General features: G+C 37.2%; 1 protein-coding gene across 1 annotated transcript in view; it reads left to right on the forward strand.

The window, feature by feature from the left end:
• The first annotated feature begins 5318 nt into the window (after positions 1–5318).
• LOC140146514 (uncharacterized) overlaps positions 5319–20317 on the forward strand; it is a 54652-nt gene continuing 39653 nt past the window's right edge. Inside the window, exon 1 of the mRNA XM_072168388.1 lies at positions 5319–5858. Within this exon, the coding sequence (XP_072024489.1) occupies positions 5729–5858 (130 nt within the window). The 5' untranslated portion in view covers positions 5319–5728. The remainder of the gene's footprint in view (positions 5859–20317) is intronic.

The raw sequence follows: 20317 nt of genomic DNA on the forward strand, positions 1-20317 counted from the left end.
GAAGATCAATCGAGCGCTGTGATTGGTCAATGTAACATCCTTGTTCAATTAAACAAAAATGTGTGGATTAAATTTGATCAATTGTATCTTTAATATATCAAAATGTAAAACAAATAATACGATTTATGTAAATAAATAAATAATTGACTTTTATGAATGATCATATTTTAATGCAACCAAGGAAACAAAATTATGCAAGTTTCGTGTAATTGCTCCCAGGTTGCTCCTGCTTGCTCCATAAAAATAATGAAATGTCGCCCTCTGTAATATTAATTTAAGGCCAATAAATTTTGTTTGTCATTGACTGTCATTGAAAATTGGTTCAATGCATAGATTATTTCAATTTTGGCTTCCTACAATAATATTTTTTGTATGTGAATTAAATTTGATTAGGCCGAATAAAAAATAAAACATGTTTCACGTCCCCTCCCGCTCCTTTTTTGAAGTTTCTTCAATTTTATTTTTATTTTTTGAAATTCACTTATAACTTTTCAAAAATATGTCTGAGAAGTAGAGATGCTTTCTATAGCCTTGCTAATATACAAGAAACACTTTTTATAAGGTTTTGTGATAGTTAGAGGGGGCCTATCTCTCAGAACAACAAATAAAAAGAGGCCTCCTCCTTTTTCCAGACATTATTGTATGCGCTAAAACAGCTCTAATTATGGGCATTTACACTGATTTTGTGATAAAAAATAAAAAATAAAAAGCCCCTCTTCCTCCTTTTTTTTCAAAAACCCGGGGCTTGAAACATGTTTTTTATTTTACTTGGCCTTACCGTAATTGTATGCGTCAATTCGCTACTTGCACGGTTCCGCCATTATGCACTATGTGCGGGGAGAGCCTCGAACTGGCAGCATACATGAAAGGAAGAATTATGTAACCTTAGACAGAACGTTATGACTAGTTCAATTCCCATTCATGTATGCTGCCAGTTCGAGGCTCTCCCGCACATAGTGCATAATGGCGGAACCGTGCAAGTAGCGAATATTAAATAAATACTGCCTTTTTGTAAATAAATATAGGCCCTATTAGTACAAACAAAATTTGTTGGGTTGTCCAATTAAATCAGTGTTTACCTCAAACCCGGAGCTTTTTGCTATATACCCAGAACATTCTTGAGACCCCCCCCACCCCCACCCCCACATACACCCGGGCTTTCTCGTCGTCAGCCGATGTTGTTAGCTCTGATGGTTTCTTGGAAATGGCTATGAAAATCGGAAAAATCACCGCTTTAATTTTTTTGTGTGTGTGCATACAAACTACGGTACATAGGCTACGCCTACGTAGGCCCCCTACCGTTTTCTTCGTTTTTTGTCAAATTGTTCATTTTCAAAAAAATACATGACAAGTTGGATAGCACTTACTTTCTGGCAACTGTTTCCAATTTTCCGCCACTCTTTGGCTGTTAATATTTTCTTGGTCGTGCTTTGGCTATGAATTTCTGTCCGGGGGGGGTCTTCGAAAAATTTTGTAGGCCTACAGGGATGTACCATGCAGACTTTCGATGCTTCGGACTTTCACTATATACCAAGCTTTTGCTGTTTAGCTCTGTTTTTACCACTGAAAAATTCACAATTGGCAATTTTGACCGAATGCCCCCAATTGGGTGCATTGGTTTTCACTGAAAACCCATCGATATACCGAAATCGCTGGAAAAAGGTAACTTGCGCTAGAACCCCCTCCATCTCGAGAAATTGGAACTAGTTCTACTCCGTCATAGCATACCGTAGACCCTATATTATAGTTCAAGAAATTTCAGTTCATAGGCACTATACAATCGTGCAAATAGTGTTAAAATTGCCGTATTTGGCAGAGCAATAGTTTCTGTTTTAGTCACAGAGGTGTTTAATCTAGGTGGGCAATTCCAACAACACCCCTCATTTAGTGGGAAAAGTTCATTGAACTTTGCACAGGCGGTCAAGTTCAAAGTTATTCAAAGTTACTCACAACCCCTCCATCGTTTTCCTCTGGCCAAAAGGATTCAGAAACTACTTTGACCTCCTATATGGCCAAAAGTGTAACATTGTGACGTCATATGTCTAAATTTGGCTCCGCAGGGGAGGGGCGAAAATGATAATTGATCTGATTTTATTCTCAAATTATTCATCTTGTTGCAAGAAATGAGAAAAAGAATAGCATAGGCGTAGATAACTCCCCCCCCCAATATTTTGCCAGGGGGTGGTCCATGATGATACAATCACCCCTCCCCCCCCATGTTGACGCCTGTGGGTTTTTGACCAAATTAGCCTCATATTTGGTCATTTTAAGCCCCCCAAAAGTGCAAATTTTATAGCGCGATTCGCGCGATTTTATTCCACTTTTGCACCATATTTCATCAGTTTAGCTCACAGAAGTTAATTCTGTGGTTTAGCTTCAGTGTGCCAAAATTTATCACGCGCTTCGCGCGCATGTGTACCATGAGCTTATTTTGTCCGAAAATAAGCTGGATTCAATATATATCAAGAATTTTTTGCAACCCCAATTCCCCCTACCCCAAATGTCAAAAAGAAATCTACGCCACTCCAAAATAGTTAGGCATAATAACTCTCAAAGAGTGTTTTCTTATCCGGTAAGGGACGCGCCATTAGACTTCAAGGGGGTGGAGGAAGTTGGGGTCGGGGCAATTTTTTTTTTCGCCACCAAAGGCGACAAGTTTAGTGAGGAAAGTTTTTTTTTTTTTTTTTTTTTTAGTGTTGGTGGGGAAGTTTTTTTTTTTTTGCTCATGTAGTGGGGAATTTTTTTTCAAAACTTCCTCCCCCCCCTTGAAGTCTAATGGTGCGTCCCTAACACAACAAGTGTCAAGGTCAAATTGACTCAATATAGAATTTAATGGATATTGTCCTATATTGCTATATACCATGGAAACTAGACATCCTGTATATAAAAAACTATACAGGAGCAATTTTCATTTTCGCCCCTGTGGAGCCAAAATTCGACCTATGATCTGACGTCACAATGTATATTTGCCCATAACTCCATAACCTTAAGGGATCTGGAATGAGCGTTTTGAGCGTTTTGATAGTATATTTTGTGGGACATGAGAGCACATCAGACATATCGAATTGCATTCTGAAAACGAAGAATGTCTTTCTGATAGGCCTATCAAATAATTTTCATTTTTTGAAATTCACGATATAGGCCTAATACACATTTTATGAAAAATTATTAAAATTTGATATTTTTCACATTTTCGATATATAACAGTCCTCGAAGTAAATTTTATAAATCTAATGATATATTCTTAAAGTGTATGTAGCTGGGAGGAAAAGCCGACGATCAATTGAAAATTTTGTCCTTTCATATTGAAGATATGGATTTTTTCCCCCAAAAGACCTAATATTTTTGGTGTTTTGGGAAAAAATCTTCAATACGAAAGGTCAAAATTTTCAATTGATCGTCGGCTTTTCATCCCACCTACATACGGTACACTTTAAGTATAAATCATCAGATGCATAAAGTTTACTTCGAGTACTGTTAAATATCAAAAATATCAATTTTTAATCATTTGCCATAAAATGTGTATTACATTCCGAATTTCAAAAAATCAAAATTATTTGATATCAGAAGGACATTCTTCGTATTCAGAATGCAATTCGATATGTCTGATGTGCTCTAATGCCCCACAATAAATACTGTCCAAACGTTCATACCCCATCCCTTAAGTCGTAGAAAGATAAAACTATACTTTTTTCTGAATCCTTATGACTAGATGAACACATTATTGTTGTTTTTAACCAAGTCCAAGCAATTTTGAACTTGACCCCCGTGTAAAAATTCAACGACCTTTTCCCACAAAATTGGTCCTGTTGAATTTTTTTAATTTTCATGCATTTATACATTTAGGTGGGGAAATTTTTTAGTGTTTTTTTTTTTTTTTTTTTTTTTTGGCTTAATACGTAGGCTAGAGTGCAAGTGTTTTTTTTGTTTTTTTTCAAAAACTTCCTCCCCCCTCCCTTGAAGTCTAATGGTGCGTCCCTAAGTACTGATATCTCTGCCAAATATGGTAAATTTAACATGATTTGCACAATGGATTGGACTATAGGGTCTACGGTCATTATCTTGGAGGCGAAGGCAATAATCCTTGCGATTTCAATGTTCTTGGACCAAACAGGGATATGAGACAAATCACACCAGCTGTCGCGGCTCTCGTTCTGTTATGAGATGAATTGGTGCCTATGAATTTCAAAAGAAGTTATGAGATCGTCGGACTAGAGTTATCTTGTCTTTTTCATTTGATAAAGCCGTTGGCAGGTCAAACCGCGGGCTGACAAAAACTGACCTGTTATGTTCCGTGACGACGGAAGAACAGGTCTGGTCAAAGGTACCTTTAAAGCGTGAAGAAAGCAAAGACATTATATAAAATAGTTTATCTAATCCATGGTGTCAATTTTCAGAGTAAATTTCATAATAGTTTGATTATTTTATTTACCTTTTATTTTTAAACATTCATAAGTAAGATAATTAAATTTCAAATGAGAGCGTTTTGTTTAACAAAAAATGACGTAGACTGAGGTCAATCGATTCAGGAATTCATGTTCAGTGTGTGCACACCCCGGCCGGTGCAGCCAGCCCACACTGCACGAAGCATGCCAATCTCCAGACAATGAGCACTGCCCCTAGAAATGATATCTAGCAAGAGGGCTCACTCACCTCAATACAAAATAGTGTGTACCACACATTGTGAGTGTATACATTGATCAGGCCTGACATTGATGCAATGATAGTCATATTGCCCTCATTTATAGTTCTACCAGGCATTTTATTGCCGAACTTTCCAACCACTCAGCGCCCTTGTCTATGTATGACGTCACTATTTCAGGTCAAAGCTATTTCGTTCATTCATGATACATTTCTCAGGCAGTTGGGTCGACAAGTTGATCGAGTAAACTTCATCGTTGCGTGCCACGTGAGACAACTTTACCAGCAGCGATTGACTCGGGAGAAAAAGTGATTTATTATTCAGTTGCAGGACGAGGATATAACAATTTATCATCGTCATATTTTTGAGCTGATTTAAAATTGAATTTAGCTTACGCTAAACGGCTAAAAGGAATTTATACCGAACCGAATTTTATTTTTACCACTCATCATTGCTCATTGCTTGCATGGATATTTCAAGGATTTTATCGCAATATTCACGTCGGAGCAGTTTTTACTGGAGCGTGGCTAATTTGATTGTTACCTGAAAGTCATTGGCAGCTCTGTGAATAGGGATTTACAGAAAAGCAGTTTTGATAGTTTTGTCAATTTATGCTTGCTTGAAGCGCCTATTCATTTTATTATTTTCTATTTAGCGGCACCGTAACGCTATTAATTTGTGCATACAGGATTTTTTCATTCACGTACTGGAATTTTATATAATAACAAGTTTGCAGATGACATGCTGATCATATTATTCATGTTTGCAAATACATGTGCAATGCAGTTCACCCGGCAGGTCTGGGATATTTAAATTATTCGAAACAGTTATTTTGGTAACAGTTTCGGATTGTTTGTTGTTTGAAGCGGCTTCATTTTGGAATATTGGAGAAGAATTTGATTTAAAAAAAAATCAAAATCACATTAATACATATAATGCGTGATTATCGGGTGGAATAGTATACCAGCGTATACGTAACATTACTAGGAGGGATAATATTTTGTTGAATTCATCTGAAAAGGGAACATTTTACAAGCATTTTGTCATCGCTACCTTATAGTATACCGGTACGTCACCATAATCGGTATGGGTGGCAAGTCGAGTAAAATGGGTCATGTTATGGGCAAGTTGTCGGACTTTTTGCACGTGGATTGCAGGTTTCCCATCAACGGAGAGAGAGAATCAAGGATATTGATGTTGGGGCTAGATGCTGCAGGTATGTTGTCAGTAGGGTAGACAGGACTTTTACTTAGGTAGAGGGGTGGGGTGGCAACTTTCCAGGGCATACTTTGACCGAAAATACCAAAATGGGCTTAAAAGTCCTAAAATCTTACATTATAGGGCAGCTATATAGCAACCTACCGGGGGCAGGGCAGACGTCTGGGGAGAAACTCCGGAAGGGGGAGGGGGGGACTTAAACGTTTCCTAAAATTTATACTGTGCCCAAACTATATCTGTAGGCCTACACACACCTTTTTGACGTGCAAAAAATGCTTGCCCACACCCAGACACCCTCTTTCTTTGGTCTGCCAAACATCTCAAGCTATCTCAGTACCCCCTCCCATAATTCACCACCCCATGAGTACAAGATATATTGCAATTTGGCAATTTGCACAACCTCTAACATGATCATATTCATAATCATGTTAAATATTAAGCTATTGACAAAAAAAACCGGAGAATATATCGATAGGCCTATTCCGTCGACGGATTGTGTGCTCCGTGGAAACATATACCCTAGAAAGCTCCAGTATGGTGGGAACCACTAGGCATCAGCTACCGATATCTGGTAATGAACAGGAATGAATTTAACCCAAAAATGACCTCAACTGCAACACCAGTATTAATTTATCATGCTTTACTCTATTATTTTCACGCTATTTACTAAAGGCCCAACAATTTAATTTTACGTGAAATTAATATATAATCGACCCCATGCGACCTGATAGTTTTTCTTGATGTTACTGCATGATGAGGCTACTCCCCATTCCAGAAAAAAACAGCACTAATTATTTGAGATTAAAAAAAAAAAAAAAAAAAAAAAAACTAAAGCGGTTACCGCACCATGGCTGAACCATGGGGCTGGCTTCGACAGTAGGCCTAGGCCTATATTGTGGAATATACCCATATTGGAACACATGTGGTATAGGCCTACACTGGTATACCACTGTCGGGGGGGTGTTGTCATACCTTCTTGGGATTTCAAGATAAAGACCCAAAATAGAAATATTATAACCCGAGTCTTATGTGGAGTGTCACCTCCGTCCGGTGGGGAAATTACATTATTTATATTCTTGACTTTTTCCCTTCATTCGACACACCACACGGGGGTCCATACCGTCTTGACATTTTAAGATATGAAAAGGACCCACAAAATGAATATTAACCCATAACTTATGAGGAGTATCACCCCCGTGGGGAAATTTTTTAAAAATTATTATATTATGTTGTTTTTTTCTCTTTCATTTGACACCACTCGGATGGTTTTCTTGGGATCCATTCATTGGTTCAGCAAAAATATGATCAACCAAGTTAGTACCAAATGACATGTTTTTGCATGCAGTCGTACAGGCCAGATGAGTGAGAATAGGCCTACTCATCTTCTCTTGTTGTGGCACATGTGCATGGCTTTATGAATATTATGATTGGCATGATGACGATAATTATTTTATGGAATATATATTTACTCATGCAAAACAAACCCCATTCAAAGGATACTTGTACTTTTTATATGGTAATTATTTAACATTGTTTGCATGGATGAACACTTCAATTTCATGATGAGAATGTGGTTTCATCTGCTATTCTGCTATTTACCATTCAATAATTCGCTTGAAAGTATAATTATAAATAATCTTGAAAATAATAAATAATATTTTACTTTACATCTTTGTTTGATATTAGTCACCATGCATGGTTGAACAAATTCATCAGGATCGGTAGAGTAAAGTCAATCAAAAGGTTCTTATTACTGATCCAATAAATTGCACTTACTGTGTACGTTTCGATAACCACTCGGTTATCTTTATCAACACTGAATGAAGACTGCTACTGTGAACTGGTCATAAAGTTCACCTGTGAAGAAGAGGCAGAAGGAACCATCCCATTTCTGGATACCCTCATAGTCAGAAAGGAAGACGGTACGGTTAAGCTTCTCGTTTACCGCAAGCCAACACATACTGACCAGTACCTGAGTTTCCAGTCCCACCACCCACTGCACCAAAAAATGGGTGTCATAAGAACTCTGTTTGACAGGAAAGATCGCATTATAACTGAAGAGGAAGATAAGATCGCAGAAGTCGGAAGGTCCAGGAAGCGCTGAAAGTATGTGGTTATCCTGATTGGACATTTAAACAGGTGAAAGACCAGATGCAGGCAGTCAAGCCTAAGAAATCCACCAAGAGTATAGAAGAACGGACAAAGAGCAAAGGGATGGTTGTCCTGCCATATGTCAAAGGCGTCAGTGAAAGAGTGTCGAGAGTCATGAAATCCTACAACATCTCCACTGCTATGCGTCCACACAGCACCCTTAGGAAACAGATGGTGCACCCGAAGGATAAACGCGATCCGCTTAATACAACTCAAGCCATATACAACATTCCTTGCTTGAACTGCGATCTCTCATACGTGGGAGAGACGGGAAGGAAATTTGGTACTCGACTAGATGAGCACCGCGCGGAAGCAGAAAAAGAACTTGGAAAAACAGTCACCAGAGCAAGTAGGAAAGAATCGCTTACAACCATCCATAAATCGGCCATCACAGACCATGTTGCAGAGAGGAACCATGTCATCGGTTGGGGGGGAGGCAGAGGTCATAGGCATGGAGCAAGACAGATATAAACGTTGGGTCAAGGAGGCTATAGAGATCAGGAAGAGAAGGGGCGCCACCATGAACAGAGATGAAGGTCAATATCAGCTTTCTCACATTTTTGATGAACTGCTACATCCTGTGAAAAATCCATCAAAACATCCAACAGGAAAAAAATCAACTGGCAACACAGTCAACAAGTCAATTACCAAAAAATCAATAGGTGATTGGATGACCAGTTCACAGTAGCAGTCTTCATTCAGTGTTGATAAAGATAACCGAGTGGTTATCGAAACGTACACAGTAAGTGCAATTTATTGGATCAGTAATAAGAACCTTTTGATTGAAGTCACCATGCAGTAAACACAAAAATGTTCTTAAAACGTTTATTCAAAACGTTTTAATAACATTTAAATGTCGGGTTATAAAAATCATGAATAAGTTTTTAAAATGTTATTGTGAAATATTTTGAGCAAACATTTTTGTGAATATGGTTTAATAATATTCTGATATCAAAAATGTTTTACGAATGTTATTAAACAGTTTTTATACAACCCAACCTTTTCTGTAAAACGCTGAACGTGTCGAAAATATAATATGACGATAAAGAAGTTCGTTTTATGTCTTGCGATTTGTTTTTTGACGGTTGGCCAGCCATACATAAAACATGTTTCAATAGGCCTTTTCATTGTGGTGCAGCGAAAGGAAAAACTGAGATTTATTGATTGACAAGAGATTTAAATATTTAATGGTCCTTGATATAGGGTTTTGAAATTTTCTGATGAAAAGAATTACAATGTAAATGGAATGCAAGGACAAAGACAACACATTAGATATTACATCAGACACAATATAATACAAGATAATTTCTTCCTGCTTTTTGCGATGAAAAATTAAATTCAAGATTTTATTCCGGGGTTTTATTGTAGTTTATCTACATACATTCAAAATATGACGTCAAGTTTTAAAATCAGTTATTATAATCGTGTGCTTGCGTCATCATATATACCAACTTTCCAATTCAAGAATGTTCAATATTAGGCCTAAGTTGTCTTTTTTTTTAATCATAAGTTTTTGTTTTGTTTCAAAAATAATCACATTTTCCAAAAATCAAATTTTAATTTTTGAGACACGCCTGGACAGAAATGATTACCAATAGCTTAGATAGATATGATAGAAGATACGGTCTACATGATTGGAAGTAGAATGAAGGTTTTGTTGGCCTGGCCAGGTAAGGTTATGCCAACCAAAACAAGGAACAAGGAAATTATTACACACACAAGCAGCACACAAATGAGTAAAGAAATCACAAAGAGTAAATGAAATGGAAAAATCAAATTAAGGATTAAAGAACTAATGCTCGAACAGCTACTCCCCGTTTCCAGAAAAATTCAGCACTAATTTTTTTGGAATTAATTAAAAAAATATTGTCTTGTTTTGCCAAATGAAACATAGCACAGTATTTTTTGTGGGACATGAGAGCATCACTTCAGACATATCGAATTGCATTCTGAATACAAGGAATGTCCTACTGATATCAGATAATTTTGATTTTTTGAAATTAGCGATATAATACAAATTTTATAGCAAATTATTAAAAATTGATATTTTTGTTATTTTTCATAATTATTTCAACAGTCATCGAAGTAAAATAAATCTAGTGATATGTACTTAACGTGTATAGCTGGGAGGAAAAGCCGACGATCATTGGAAAATTTTGACATTTCGGTTGGGGGAAAATCTAGATCTTTAATACAAAGATCAATTTTTTAAATGATTGTCGACGTTTCCTCCTACTATAAGTAAACATGCGCGTATTTTTTTTTTGGGGGGGTTTGGGGCGCCAGCCCCCGGGGTAAAAAGCAGGGGCGGCGAAAATGAAGGGGCGGCGGAAGAAGAAGGGGCGGCAAAAACAGGGGCGGCAAAAACGAAGGGGGCGGCAAAAAGTATTAGTAACTAAAAATGGGCGGAAACATTTGATGAAGCATAAAAATTTTAGAAAAAATGGTACTATACATCATAATTTGTGCTTTTTAGGGTGTTATTTCCTTAATTTTTTTTTTTTTTTTTTTTTTTTTTTTTTTTGCTCTTCACTTTTCAAACGACCGAGAAAAAAATTGGGTCAACCTTTTCGGGCTGTTGAGGAAGGGGCGGCAAAATTGAACTTTCTTCAGCCCCCCGGGGTTGGGGCGGCCACGGTACGCCACTGGTAAATATCATTAGATTTATCAATTTTACTTCGAGGACTGTTAAATACCAAAAATATCAATTTTAAAAAAATTGCCATTAATTTTATCCAGTTGTATCGCGAATTTCGAAACATTATTTGATATCAGAAGGACATTCTTCGTAACCAGAATGCAATTCGATATGTCTGACGTGCTCTCATGTCCCACAAAAATACTCTGCAAACGTTCATATACCCCAGCCCTTAAATGTGTAATATTTTACCCACTTTTTTGTGTGAAATTGTTAAGTGCAATTATTTTATTAGTGTACGTGTATAGATGTATACTATTATAGATGTACACATTTGACATTTCAGTTAACACTTTTAAGTGTGCTTCATAGTTCAATTTTATTATCCGGGAATAAATTTGTTAAGAGTAATATAGTAGGCCTAAGTATAATAGTAATATTTCATAGTATATTATATAGTCGAGTCGCACATGCATGTACAACGCACCCCCAAAATAATGTTGTTTTATAAAATTTCAATAAAGCACCAGAGTCATGACTTAATTAAGTTCAAACTATGCCCGCGCTCACATTTAATAAATCCTTTCCTCCAGTAAAATAAATTTCACACTAAATGCAGTAGTTTAATGTGTCTTCAAAGTGCACATTATTGAGAAAAATGCTAAAAATATATGATCATGACTTAAGTAAACAGGTATAAAGGTTATATAATGTAGGACAATGTAGAAGTGTCCCTTTTTAGGACAGATATAATCAGACCTGTCCGGTTGAGTAAGTCGTCATTTGACCTGATTGCTTACTTGGCCTTATTTCGTTTTGAACAGATAAAGCATGAACCCCGGGGTTTGAACCCGAGGTTTGAACCAAGTACCCATGCAATGATGATCAGGTGATACTAGTTGGGCACACTATTCTAGTTAAAATTCATACAACTCTGGAACACATGAGCTTTCAAATGAGGGTTGCCTAAATGAAATCTACACCCCCTGATATAAGGTCATCTTCCATTTAAGGGTTGTGTGGATTTCATCTGGAATAGCACATTTTGACATTTTTGTCCAAAACAAGACAATTGATACCAAATTTGACGCGCGTTCTGATTAATATTTAGGCTTTGGAAGTACAAAAAGGTATGAAGAAAAAAATGATTTTACTGACAAGGTCGTATATTGGTCATGGACAAGACTTGAAAACGTACAAAATTAACATGACGAAAACCCAAAATTCCAGAGTAAATCGAGGTTTATGTGATAAACACGGGAATTTAGCATATTTTGTAAATTAGAACAAACTAATACAATGTGGATAATCATCATGTTCATGGCCATAAAGTTGTTTTTACATGCTTTTAATAGCTTTGAGTCATTAGTTCATGGCAAATGGCATTCATTTTAAAAATATAAATTGCTTACTCACAGTTTCAATGATTTGGCCATGTGTACAAACCCCTATATATTCGTGACTGTTGCCCGGACTGTTGATATGTTATTAAACACAATGATTGCCTAGCTGGGGGGTTTACACCCCCCCAGCTAGGGTCTGTTTTCAAGTGGGTCTCTTCCGCTGGCAACATATGAACTCTTTATGCACTCTGTGCATGTGGGCATGTACCATAAATGGAAACTTGATAATGCTAAATGCTAACCCATAAGGGCCCATAAAATTTGACTGGTTCACCTCTGGTTACCCAGCTGGAGGGTTTACACCCCCAGCTAGGTATTCTAATCTATCCGATGCTTCTTTCACCCCCAACTAGGTATTCTAATGCTATCCGATTCGGCTTCTTTACCTAGGTACTGTTTTTCTATCCAATTCCTCTTTATTTAGCTGGGGGTTTTCAACCCCCAAGCTAGGTACTGTTTTGTTATCCGATTCTTCTATTTAGCTGGGGGTTTTCAACCCCCGAGCTAGGTACTGTTTTACTATCCGATCTTTACCTAGCTGGGGATTTCAACCCCCCGAGCTAGGTACTGTTTTGCTATCGGATCTTTCTTCTTCTTTCTGGCAATAACTTCAAATTGCTTCTCCTCCTACATGTTACACCCTACAATTACGTAACTTGCACATATGTACCGCCTATATCCAGTGCCCATATGGTGCAAACAGAATTGTGATCAAAGGTCATTAAAGGGGCATTTTCGGTATATAACCAAATATCTTCAAAATGCTTCTTCTGCCACATATTACATAGCACAATGACGTCACTTACACATGTGCATCGGCTTTACCCAGTGCCCATACCTTGCACACTGAATTGGGGTCAAAGGTCATTAAGGGGGTAAAATCTTACAATTGCATTATCTGGACATCTGTAAGGAGTATGGGGTTCAAACTCGATACAATAAATCTCATGACCAGGGGAACATTTTGCGGGGGTCAGGTCAAAGGTCACGCAGAGGTCAAATTTTAGAAACACATTTCCTGGACATCTGTAAGGGGTACGGGGCTCAAACTTGGTGACAACAAACTTAATGATCAGGGGAACATGTTGGAACACTTTGCAGGGTCAGGTCAAAGGTTATCTGGGGTCAAATCTTTATAACTTCATTTTCTGGATATCTGCAAGGGGTATGGTTCTCAAACTCAGTGACAACAAATCTCATGACCAGGGGAACATTTTGCAGGGGTCAGGTGAAAGGTCATGTAGAGGTCAAAATTTTCTAAATGCATTTTCTGGACATCTGTTAGGGGTACGGGGCTCAAACTCCACAACAACAAACTTACTGACCTGGGGAACATTTTGGAACACTGTGCAAGGGTCATGTCAAAGGTCATCTGGGGTCAAATCGTAGAATTTCATTTTCTGGATATCTGTAAGAGGTACGGGGCTCAAACATGGTGACGACAAACCTGAAGACCAGGGGAACATTATGGAACATCATGCATAGGTCAGGTCAAAGGTCATCTGGGGTCAAATCTTAGAATTGAATTTTTGGACATCTGTTAGGAGTACGGGACTCAAACTCGGTGAAAACAAACCCCATGACCAGGGGAGCATTTTTGGAACATTTTGTAGGGGTCAGATACATGTACCTCCACAACACCAAGATGCCCCAGCTAGGTTTGTGGTCTATGACCACCATTTGCCACTAGTTCTTCTTTCTTCTTCTTCTTCTTTCTGGCAATAAATTTCAAAATGCTTCTCCTCCTACATGTTACACCCTACAATTACGTAACTTGCACATATGTATCGGCTATATCCAGTGCCCATAGGGTGCAAACAGAATTGGGATCAAAGGTCATTAAAGGGGCATTTTCAGTATATAACCAAATATCTTCAAAATGCTTCTTCTGCCACATATTACATAGCACAATGACGTCACTTACACATGTGCATCGGCTTTACCCAGTGTCCATACCTTGCACACATAATTGGGGTCAAAGGTCATTAAGGGGGTAAAATCTTACAATTGCATTATCTGGACATCTGTAAGGAGTATGGGGCTCAAACTCGATACAATAAATCTCATGACCAGGGGAAGATTTTGCAGGGGTCAGGTCAAAGGACATGCAGAGGTCAAATTTTAGAAACGCATTTCCTGGACATCTGTAAGGGGTACGGGGCTCAAACTTGGTGACAACAAACTTAATGATCAGGGGAACATGTTGGAACACTTTGCAGGGGTCAGGTCAAAGGTTATCTGGGGTCAAATCTTTATAACTTCATTTTCTGGATATCTGCAAGGGGTATCGGGCTCAAACTCAGTGACAACAAATCTCATGACCAGGGGAACATTTTGCAGGGGTCAGGTCAAAGGTCATGTAGAGGTCAAATTTTCTAAATGCATTTTCTGGACATCTGTTAGGGGTACGGGGCTCAAACTCCACAACAACAAACTTACTGACCTGGGGAACATTTTGGAACACTGTGCAAGGGTCATGTCAAAGGTCATCTGGGGTCAAATCGTAGAATTTCATTTTCTGGATATCTGTAAGAGGTACGGGGCTCAAACATGATGACAACAAACCTCAAGACCAGGGGAACATTATGGAACATCATGCATAGGTCAGGTCAAAGGTCATCTGGGGTCAAATCTTAGAATTGAATTTTTTGGACATCTGTTAGGAGTACGGGACTCGAACTCAGTGAAAACAAACCCCATGACCAGGGGAGCATTTTTGGAACATTTTGTAGGGGTCAGATACCTCCACAACACCAACATGCCCCAGCTAGGTTTGTGGTCTATGACCACCATTTGCCACTAGTTGTTTTTTTGATTTCGTCGATTTTCATGCATGTTTGGTGACAGAATGCAGAAAAAACAACACATTATATAAAACATTTTTTCGATGAAGGGGTCGGGATAATTTGAGAGAAGTTTATTGGAAAAGTGTATTTTTTCAGTTCATTGAGGAATCATTTTTTGGTTGTGAATGTGAGCCATTTCTGTAATGCTCACCACAAGCTATTTCGATGAAATGGAACCCCGGGGGGGGGGCACTTCCATGACAGATATGCATCATGTGCCTCGGGATAGACCCCCTTTTTCAAACCGGCTTGTACCCAATGACCCCCTTTTTTGTGTTATGGTCCTACCTATTACCCAATGACCCCCTTTAAAAAAATTCATGTACTCAATGACCCCTTTTTCTATTTCCTGCTATACCCAATGATCCCCTTTTAATTCCCAAATTTAGGTGGTATTTGTGTTCTCTCCAGAAATAATGAGATTTTTTCACATTTCTAAGGTGGCCAAATTGTTTTTACGCAGTTTGGCACTTATTTATGTGTACTTAATGATACTCTTTTGGCAATCCTGTACTCAATGACTCCCATTTTACTTTTTGTTACCCCAATGACCATCCTTTTTTCAAAGTTTCATACCGAATGACCCCATTTTTATTCAGGTTGTGTACTGAATGACCCCATATTTTTGTAATTGTACATTTGACCTGAATGCCCCCTACTTTAAACATGGCCGAGGCACATCCCTGCCATTTCAGATAGGGAGTGCCTCCCCCGGGAATGGAACACACCAAGTGGTTAAAGTTTTCCGGAATTTAGCGTATCAGTAAACATTTGCCACATTGATGGGGGATATACCCCGCATATTTTGGTAAGGGGATGGTCCACACATTATACCCCCCCCCCCCATGTTGATGCCGCCTACATGTATGGATGACGATATGGCGAGCGATATGGGCATGCATGACTTTGTTCTAGGTCAAAATACTTTGGAAGTCTAGATACCGGGGGTACTACTGCAGCAAATTAGCAAATTCCACAAATTGTTATTTGTCTCTGTTTGTTTGCATTCATTAAAAATTTACAACAATAAAATTACCACAAAAATGCTGTCTTTTACAAGGTTAGGACGCATTTATTGTATTTCGCAGTCAATGAACGCGATTGTTGAACTTGGCTTGTTGTCAATGGCTTAAGTCACTAACCTTCACAAATTTTCACTGCCATATTTGCAACAAATTATAAGCGTTTTTGATTCAACGTCAAGCCACACAAAAAACATGACAAGAATGACATTTGGATGTGTTGGGTATACAAAAACTCATGTCCCACAACTTTAGATCAAATTTTGAGCTTTACTTGTTCAATGCGGGTCATGAGCTATGCTGTTGGGTATGAGATCATTCTTGGTGATAAGGGACGCGACATTTGATTCTCAGTTTTTTGGGTTGCTTTTGTCTCGCTATCATGACTACATAGAGTAGTTTTTTTTCCAAGAAACTGCTATGCCCCCCCCCATCAAAGGATGTGCCCTACTTTATATTGACTTATCAATGTTTTCATGATACATTATTGACAACATTGAATGTTCTTGATTTAATTTTATATAATTGCTAAAACTATGTGCTCATTGCTAAAGGTATAGGCCTACATGATAGGTACAATTTTAAAAAACTTTGCAAGATTTCAAATAATTATGTATTTCAAAAAGTCTTTAACTCAACTAATTTTCGATTATTTTTTTTAAATTACGGTAAATTATGAATCCGCAAATCTTTATTCTTTTCTGAAAATTGCTACCTAAAGTTTTAACCACAAAGCCTATAAATGTAGGCCTACCCCAGTGGCGTACCGTGGCTGCTCCTACCTCGGGGGGCTGAAGAAAATTCAATTTTGCCGCCCTTCCTCAATAGCCCCCCAAAAAAAAAAAAAAAAAAGTACCATTTTTCACAATTTGTTATACTTTTTCAAACCTTTTCCACTGCCCTTCGTTTTGGCTGCCCCTGCTTTTACTCGGGGGTGTTCGCGCCCCAAAAGCCCCCCCAAAAAAAAAATACGTGCATGTAGGCCTACCCCAAATCTATAGCTAAAATCTTTCAAGACCCGGAATTGCGGCGCCGTGATATTACCCACAATCCTTTACGTTGCCTGTTACTACTCGCCATGATCCGATGACAGTGATGTTGAAAGACTGGAGGATCCAGTCTATCCCAAATCTGCCGTTATTTTTTATGCATCCCCGTACCACCTTTCCATTAACGAACCCCGGGAAAATATCGTAAATCTAATTTAAATCAAATATAGTTTAAATTTGAAGTCAATATTGAGGTTATGGGATATCACGTTTGTCTGCCAAGAATTGACATGATATCGCATTTTGTTTCCTTTCTCAGGAAACCTAATTTTCACCGCAGAGAACCTGTTTGACAATAATATATTTGAGGCTGGCACAGGCACTGTTTATATATAGATTTCATATTATTTAATATGGAAAGAAATATTGGAATTTTGAATCTAAAATCTAATCAAATACATTTTTAGATACATATACTTACTTTTTTTAAAATCATTTTCCCCACGTTTAGAATTCGGACTTTTTATTCGAAAAATACACCGCGCTGATGATCAAATTAGCGACTTTTGTTGATTACCCAGTCTGGGGGTGCACGAGAGTCAGAACTGCATGATATCAAATAATTTTTTGAAATTCACAATACAAATTAATATTTTCGAGTAACAGTCCTCGAAGTAAACTTTATCAATCTGATGATATGTACTTTTAAGTGTAAAAGTGTACTTTTAAAAAGTGTATGTAATATGTATATTATATATAGCTGTGAATTGTGATGAAAATCGACGATCAATTGAACATTTTGAACTTTTGTATTGGAGTATTTTTTTCCCAAAATCACTGAGTCTTTTTAGGAAAAAATAATGTATATCTTCAATCTGAAAGGTCAAAATTTTCAATTGATCTTCGGCTTTTGCTCCCAGCTACAATACACTTTAAGTACACATCATTAGATTCATAAAGTTTTCTTCGAGGACTGTTATCAAAAATTTTAAAAATATCAAATTTTGTGACAAATTTTGTTATAAAATTTGTATTACCGTATATCGCGAATTAAAAAAAACATCAAAATTATTTGATATCAGAAGGAAATTCTTCGTATTCAGAATGCAATTCGATATGTCTGATGTGTTCTCATGTCCCACAAAAAATACTGTCGTCGAAACGCTCATACTATCGATAAAAAATTATTTGATTTAAAGTTTTGATACGCTACTCTATTCTAAATTCTAATCTATTATATTCTATATTCTATTCTATTCTATTCTAAATTCTAGAGTCCCAACCAACCCAGATTTTGCGATTTGAGGATTTAGAAAAATGCCAATGGTGTATTGAGTTTGGTTAAGTTTTCGATGATTTTTTTCTAATGACCCTATTTGAAATTTGATCAAGGTTGTTTCGTCGCCTAATCTTACTATTTATCATGTTATAAAAATAGTTACCTAAATATTTCGTACTTTTAATAACGCTCTATATTAAATGAAAGGGAGAGATTTAATTACATTTTTGTGTCGTGCGGAAACGCGGACACAAAGACACAATTTACATTATTTGTTCTAGTTGAATAATGTTTGTGTTTCCAATTTGATTTGGAGTTGATAATACTTAAAAGGTCGTCAGGCCGAAGGTGAATGTCTTCTCGTATAATTGTATTATTTTGTAAATTAACAAAAAAATGAAATTTGTAGACATTTGTATATTGTTTGAAGCAATTGTTTAATTAAGAGTAGTCATCAGATAACATTAATTGTTGTATTGTTTTGAATAATTTGTTTGATATACCCATGGAGGTATATAAATATACCTCCATGATATACCTGATAAGAATAATATATGATGGCATTCGTTTCCTGCACTTTCTACGATGACAATATATGTGGCGTGTCTTCTTTGGAACTGAAATTCGAAAGAAAATATAAAGTGGTACTAGTATTATTGTTTTCAGATTCGGATTCGACCATGTTTATGTCGGGGTTTCCGGTTTATGTTCATTAGATCCAATATTGCATCTGTAATGTGTGCAGTGGCGTAAGGACTTTCTAGAGGAGTGGGGGCAAGGGGGCAAGGCAAAGTGGGAATATCGGGGCATAAAAATCTCAAATATTAAAGCTGTCAGCATTCCAAATGGGAGAAAGAGAGGAGAGGGCAAACTTCTCACGGGGGGGCTGTTCCCCTGCTCCCATGCTACGCCACTGAATGTGTGTATATAGCCCGGTGTGTAGTTTGGCTCAGGAGTTCAATATATGTAAAAGTTAAGTAGCAGTGAAATTATAGTAGTGGTGGGTTGAAGAATGATGATGCTTCAAATTTCTAAGAAATTTGAAACATCACCCTTTTAAGGCTGTTTAACCTACCCCTAATTATAGTAAGTTTCCGGATCCCTTCTAGCAAAATAGTCCTTTTGCAACTGAAATTAAAAAGAAAATAATTAATTTGTTTTGGATTAGGCAATATATAATCTAATAATAGATACAGGATCGCCAGGTATGAGTAAAGTAGATTGGTGTCATAATATGAAACTGAAAAGTGGTTTTTAATTGTAGCCTATAAGTTTATTTGGGCCCTATTAATTGTAGATGATAACCTATTATAATAGAGCTGTTTATCTCGTTAAATTTAATTAATTAGTATTTAAATAAATAGATAAATAAATAAAGTATATATAAATAATCATAAAATTATTATATACATTTAGTATCAGCTGCTTGGGGGCAAAAAGTAAAAAATAAAAAAAAGTAAAAAACCCCAAAAATACGCCCGACCAACCGACACTCGCCCGCTCGAAGAACAGGGGTTTTTCATCACACATAAAATTTGCAGTGTTTAAAAACAGATTGCCACTTCCAAATATATAGGTCTAATTGAATTTATTTGTAATGAATATGATTATTGTAGACTGACTTCATTCATGATTTTTCATTTGATCAAACCAGCCGCAAATCCAGTATCATGGGTTTAATATGTTTGTCCACTCCATTTCTTACTGAAAAGTTGAACAACCGATATACACTTTCTGGATCAGTGAGGCCATCAATTAGTTCTTTGGTGTCTTTGTTTTTGTTTCAGCGAACTGAAACTACAGTAGAATGACCTGATTAATGGTACTGTTTATCGAAAATTATATGAAATCAAAATGATAAAGTTTGTGTGACATGGGTATGGACAATAAAGATGGAGCCGGAAATCAAGAATACTTTGTTCTGATGACCTATACCAATAATACCATGAAGTACCTCCAGTCCTACTTCTTCAGGTTAGCTAGTCCGAAAATAACGTTCGTTAGTCCTAAAGTTATGGTAACTTATGGTGAGGTTTAGGGTTAGGGTTAGACTCGGCTAGACTCTAGACTGCTTTACAGTCACATCACCCTGGCTATGCCCTTCTTCCATAAAACCAGTGATAAAACAT

Source organism: Amphiura filiformis, chromosome 2 (assembly GCF_039555335.1).
Source record: "Amphiura filiformis chromosome 2, Afil_fr2py, whole genome shotgun sequence".
Classification (NCBI taxonomy): Eukaryota; Metazoa; Echinodermata; class Ophiuroidea; order Amphilepidida; family Amphiuridae; genus Amphiura; species Amphiura filiformis.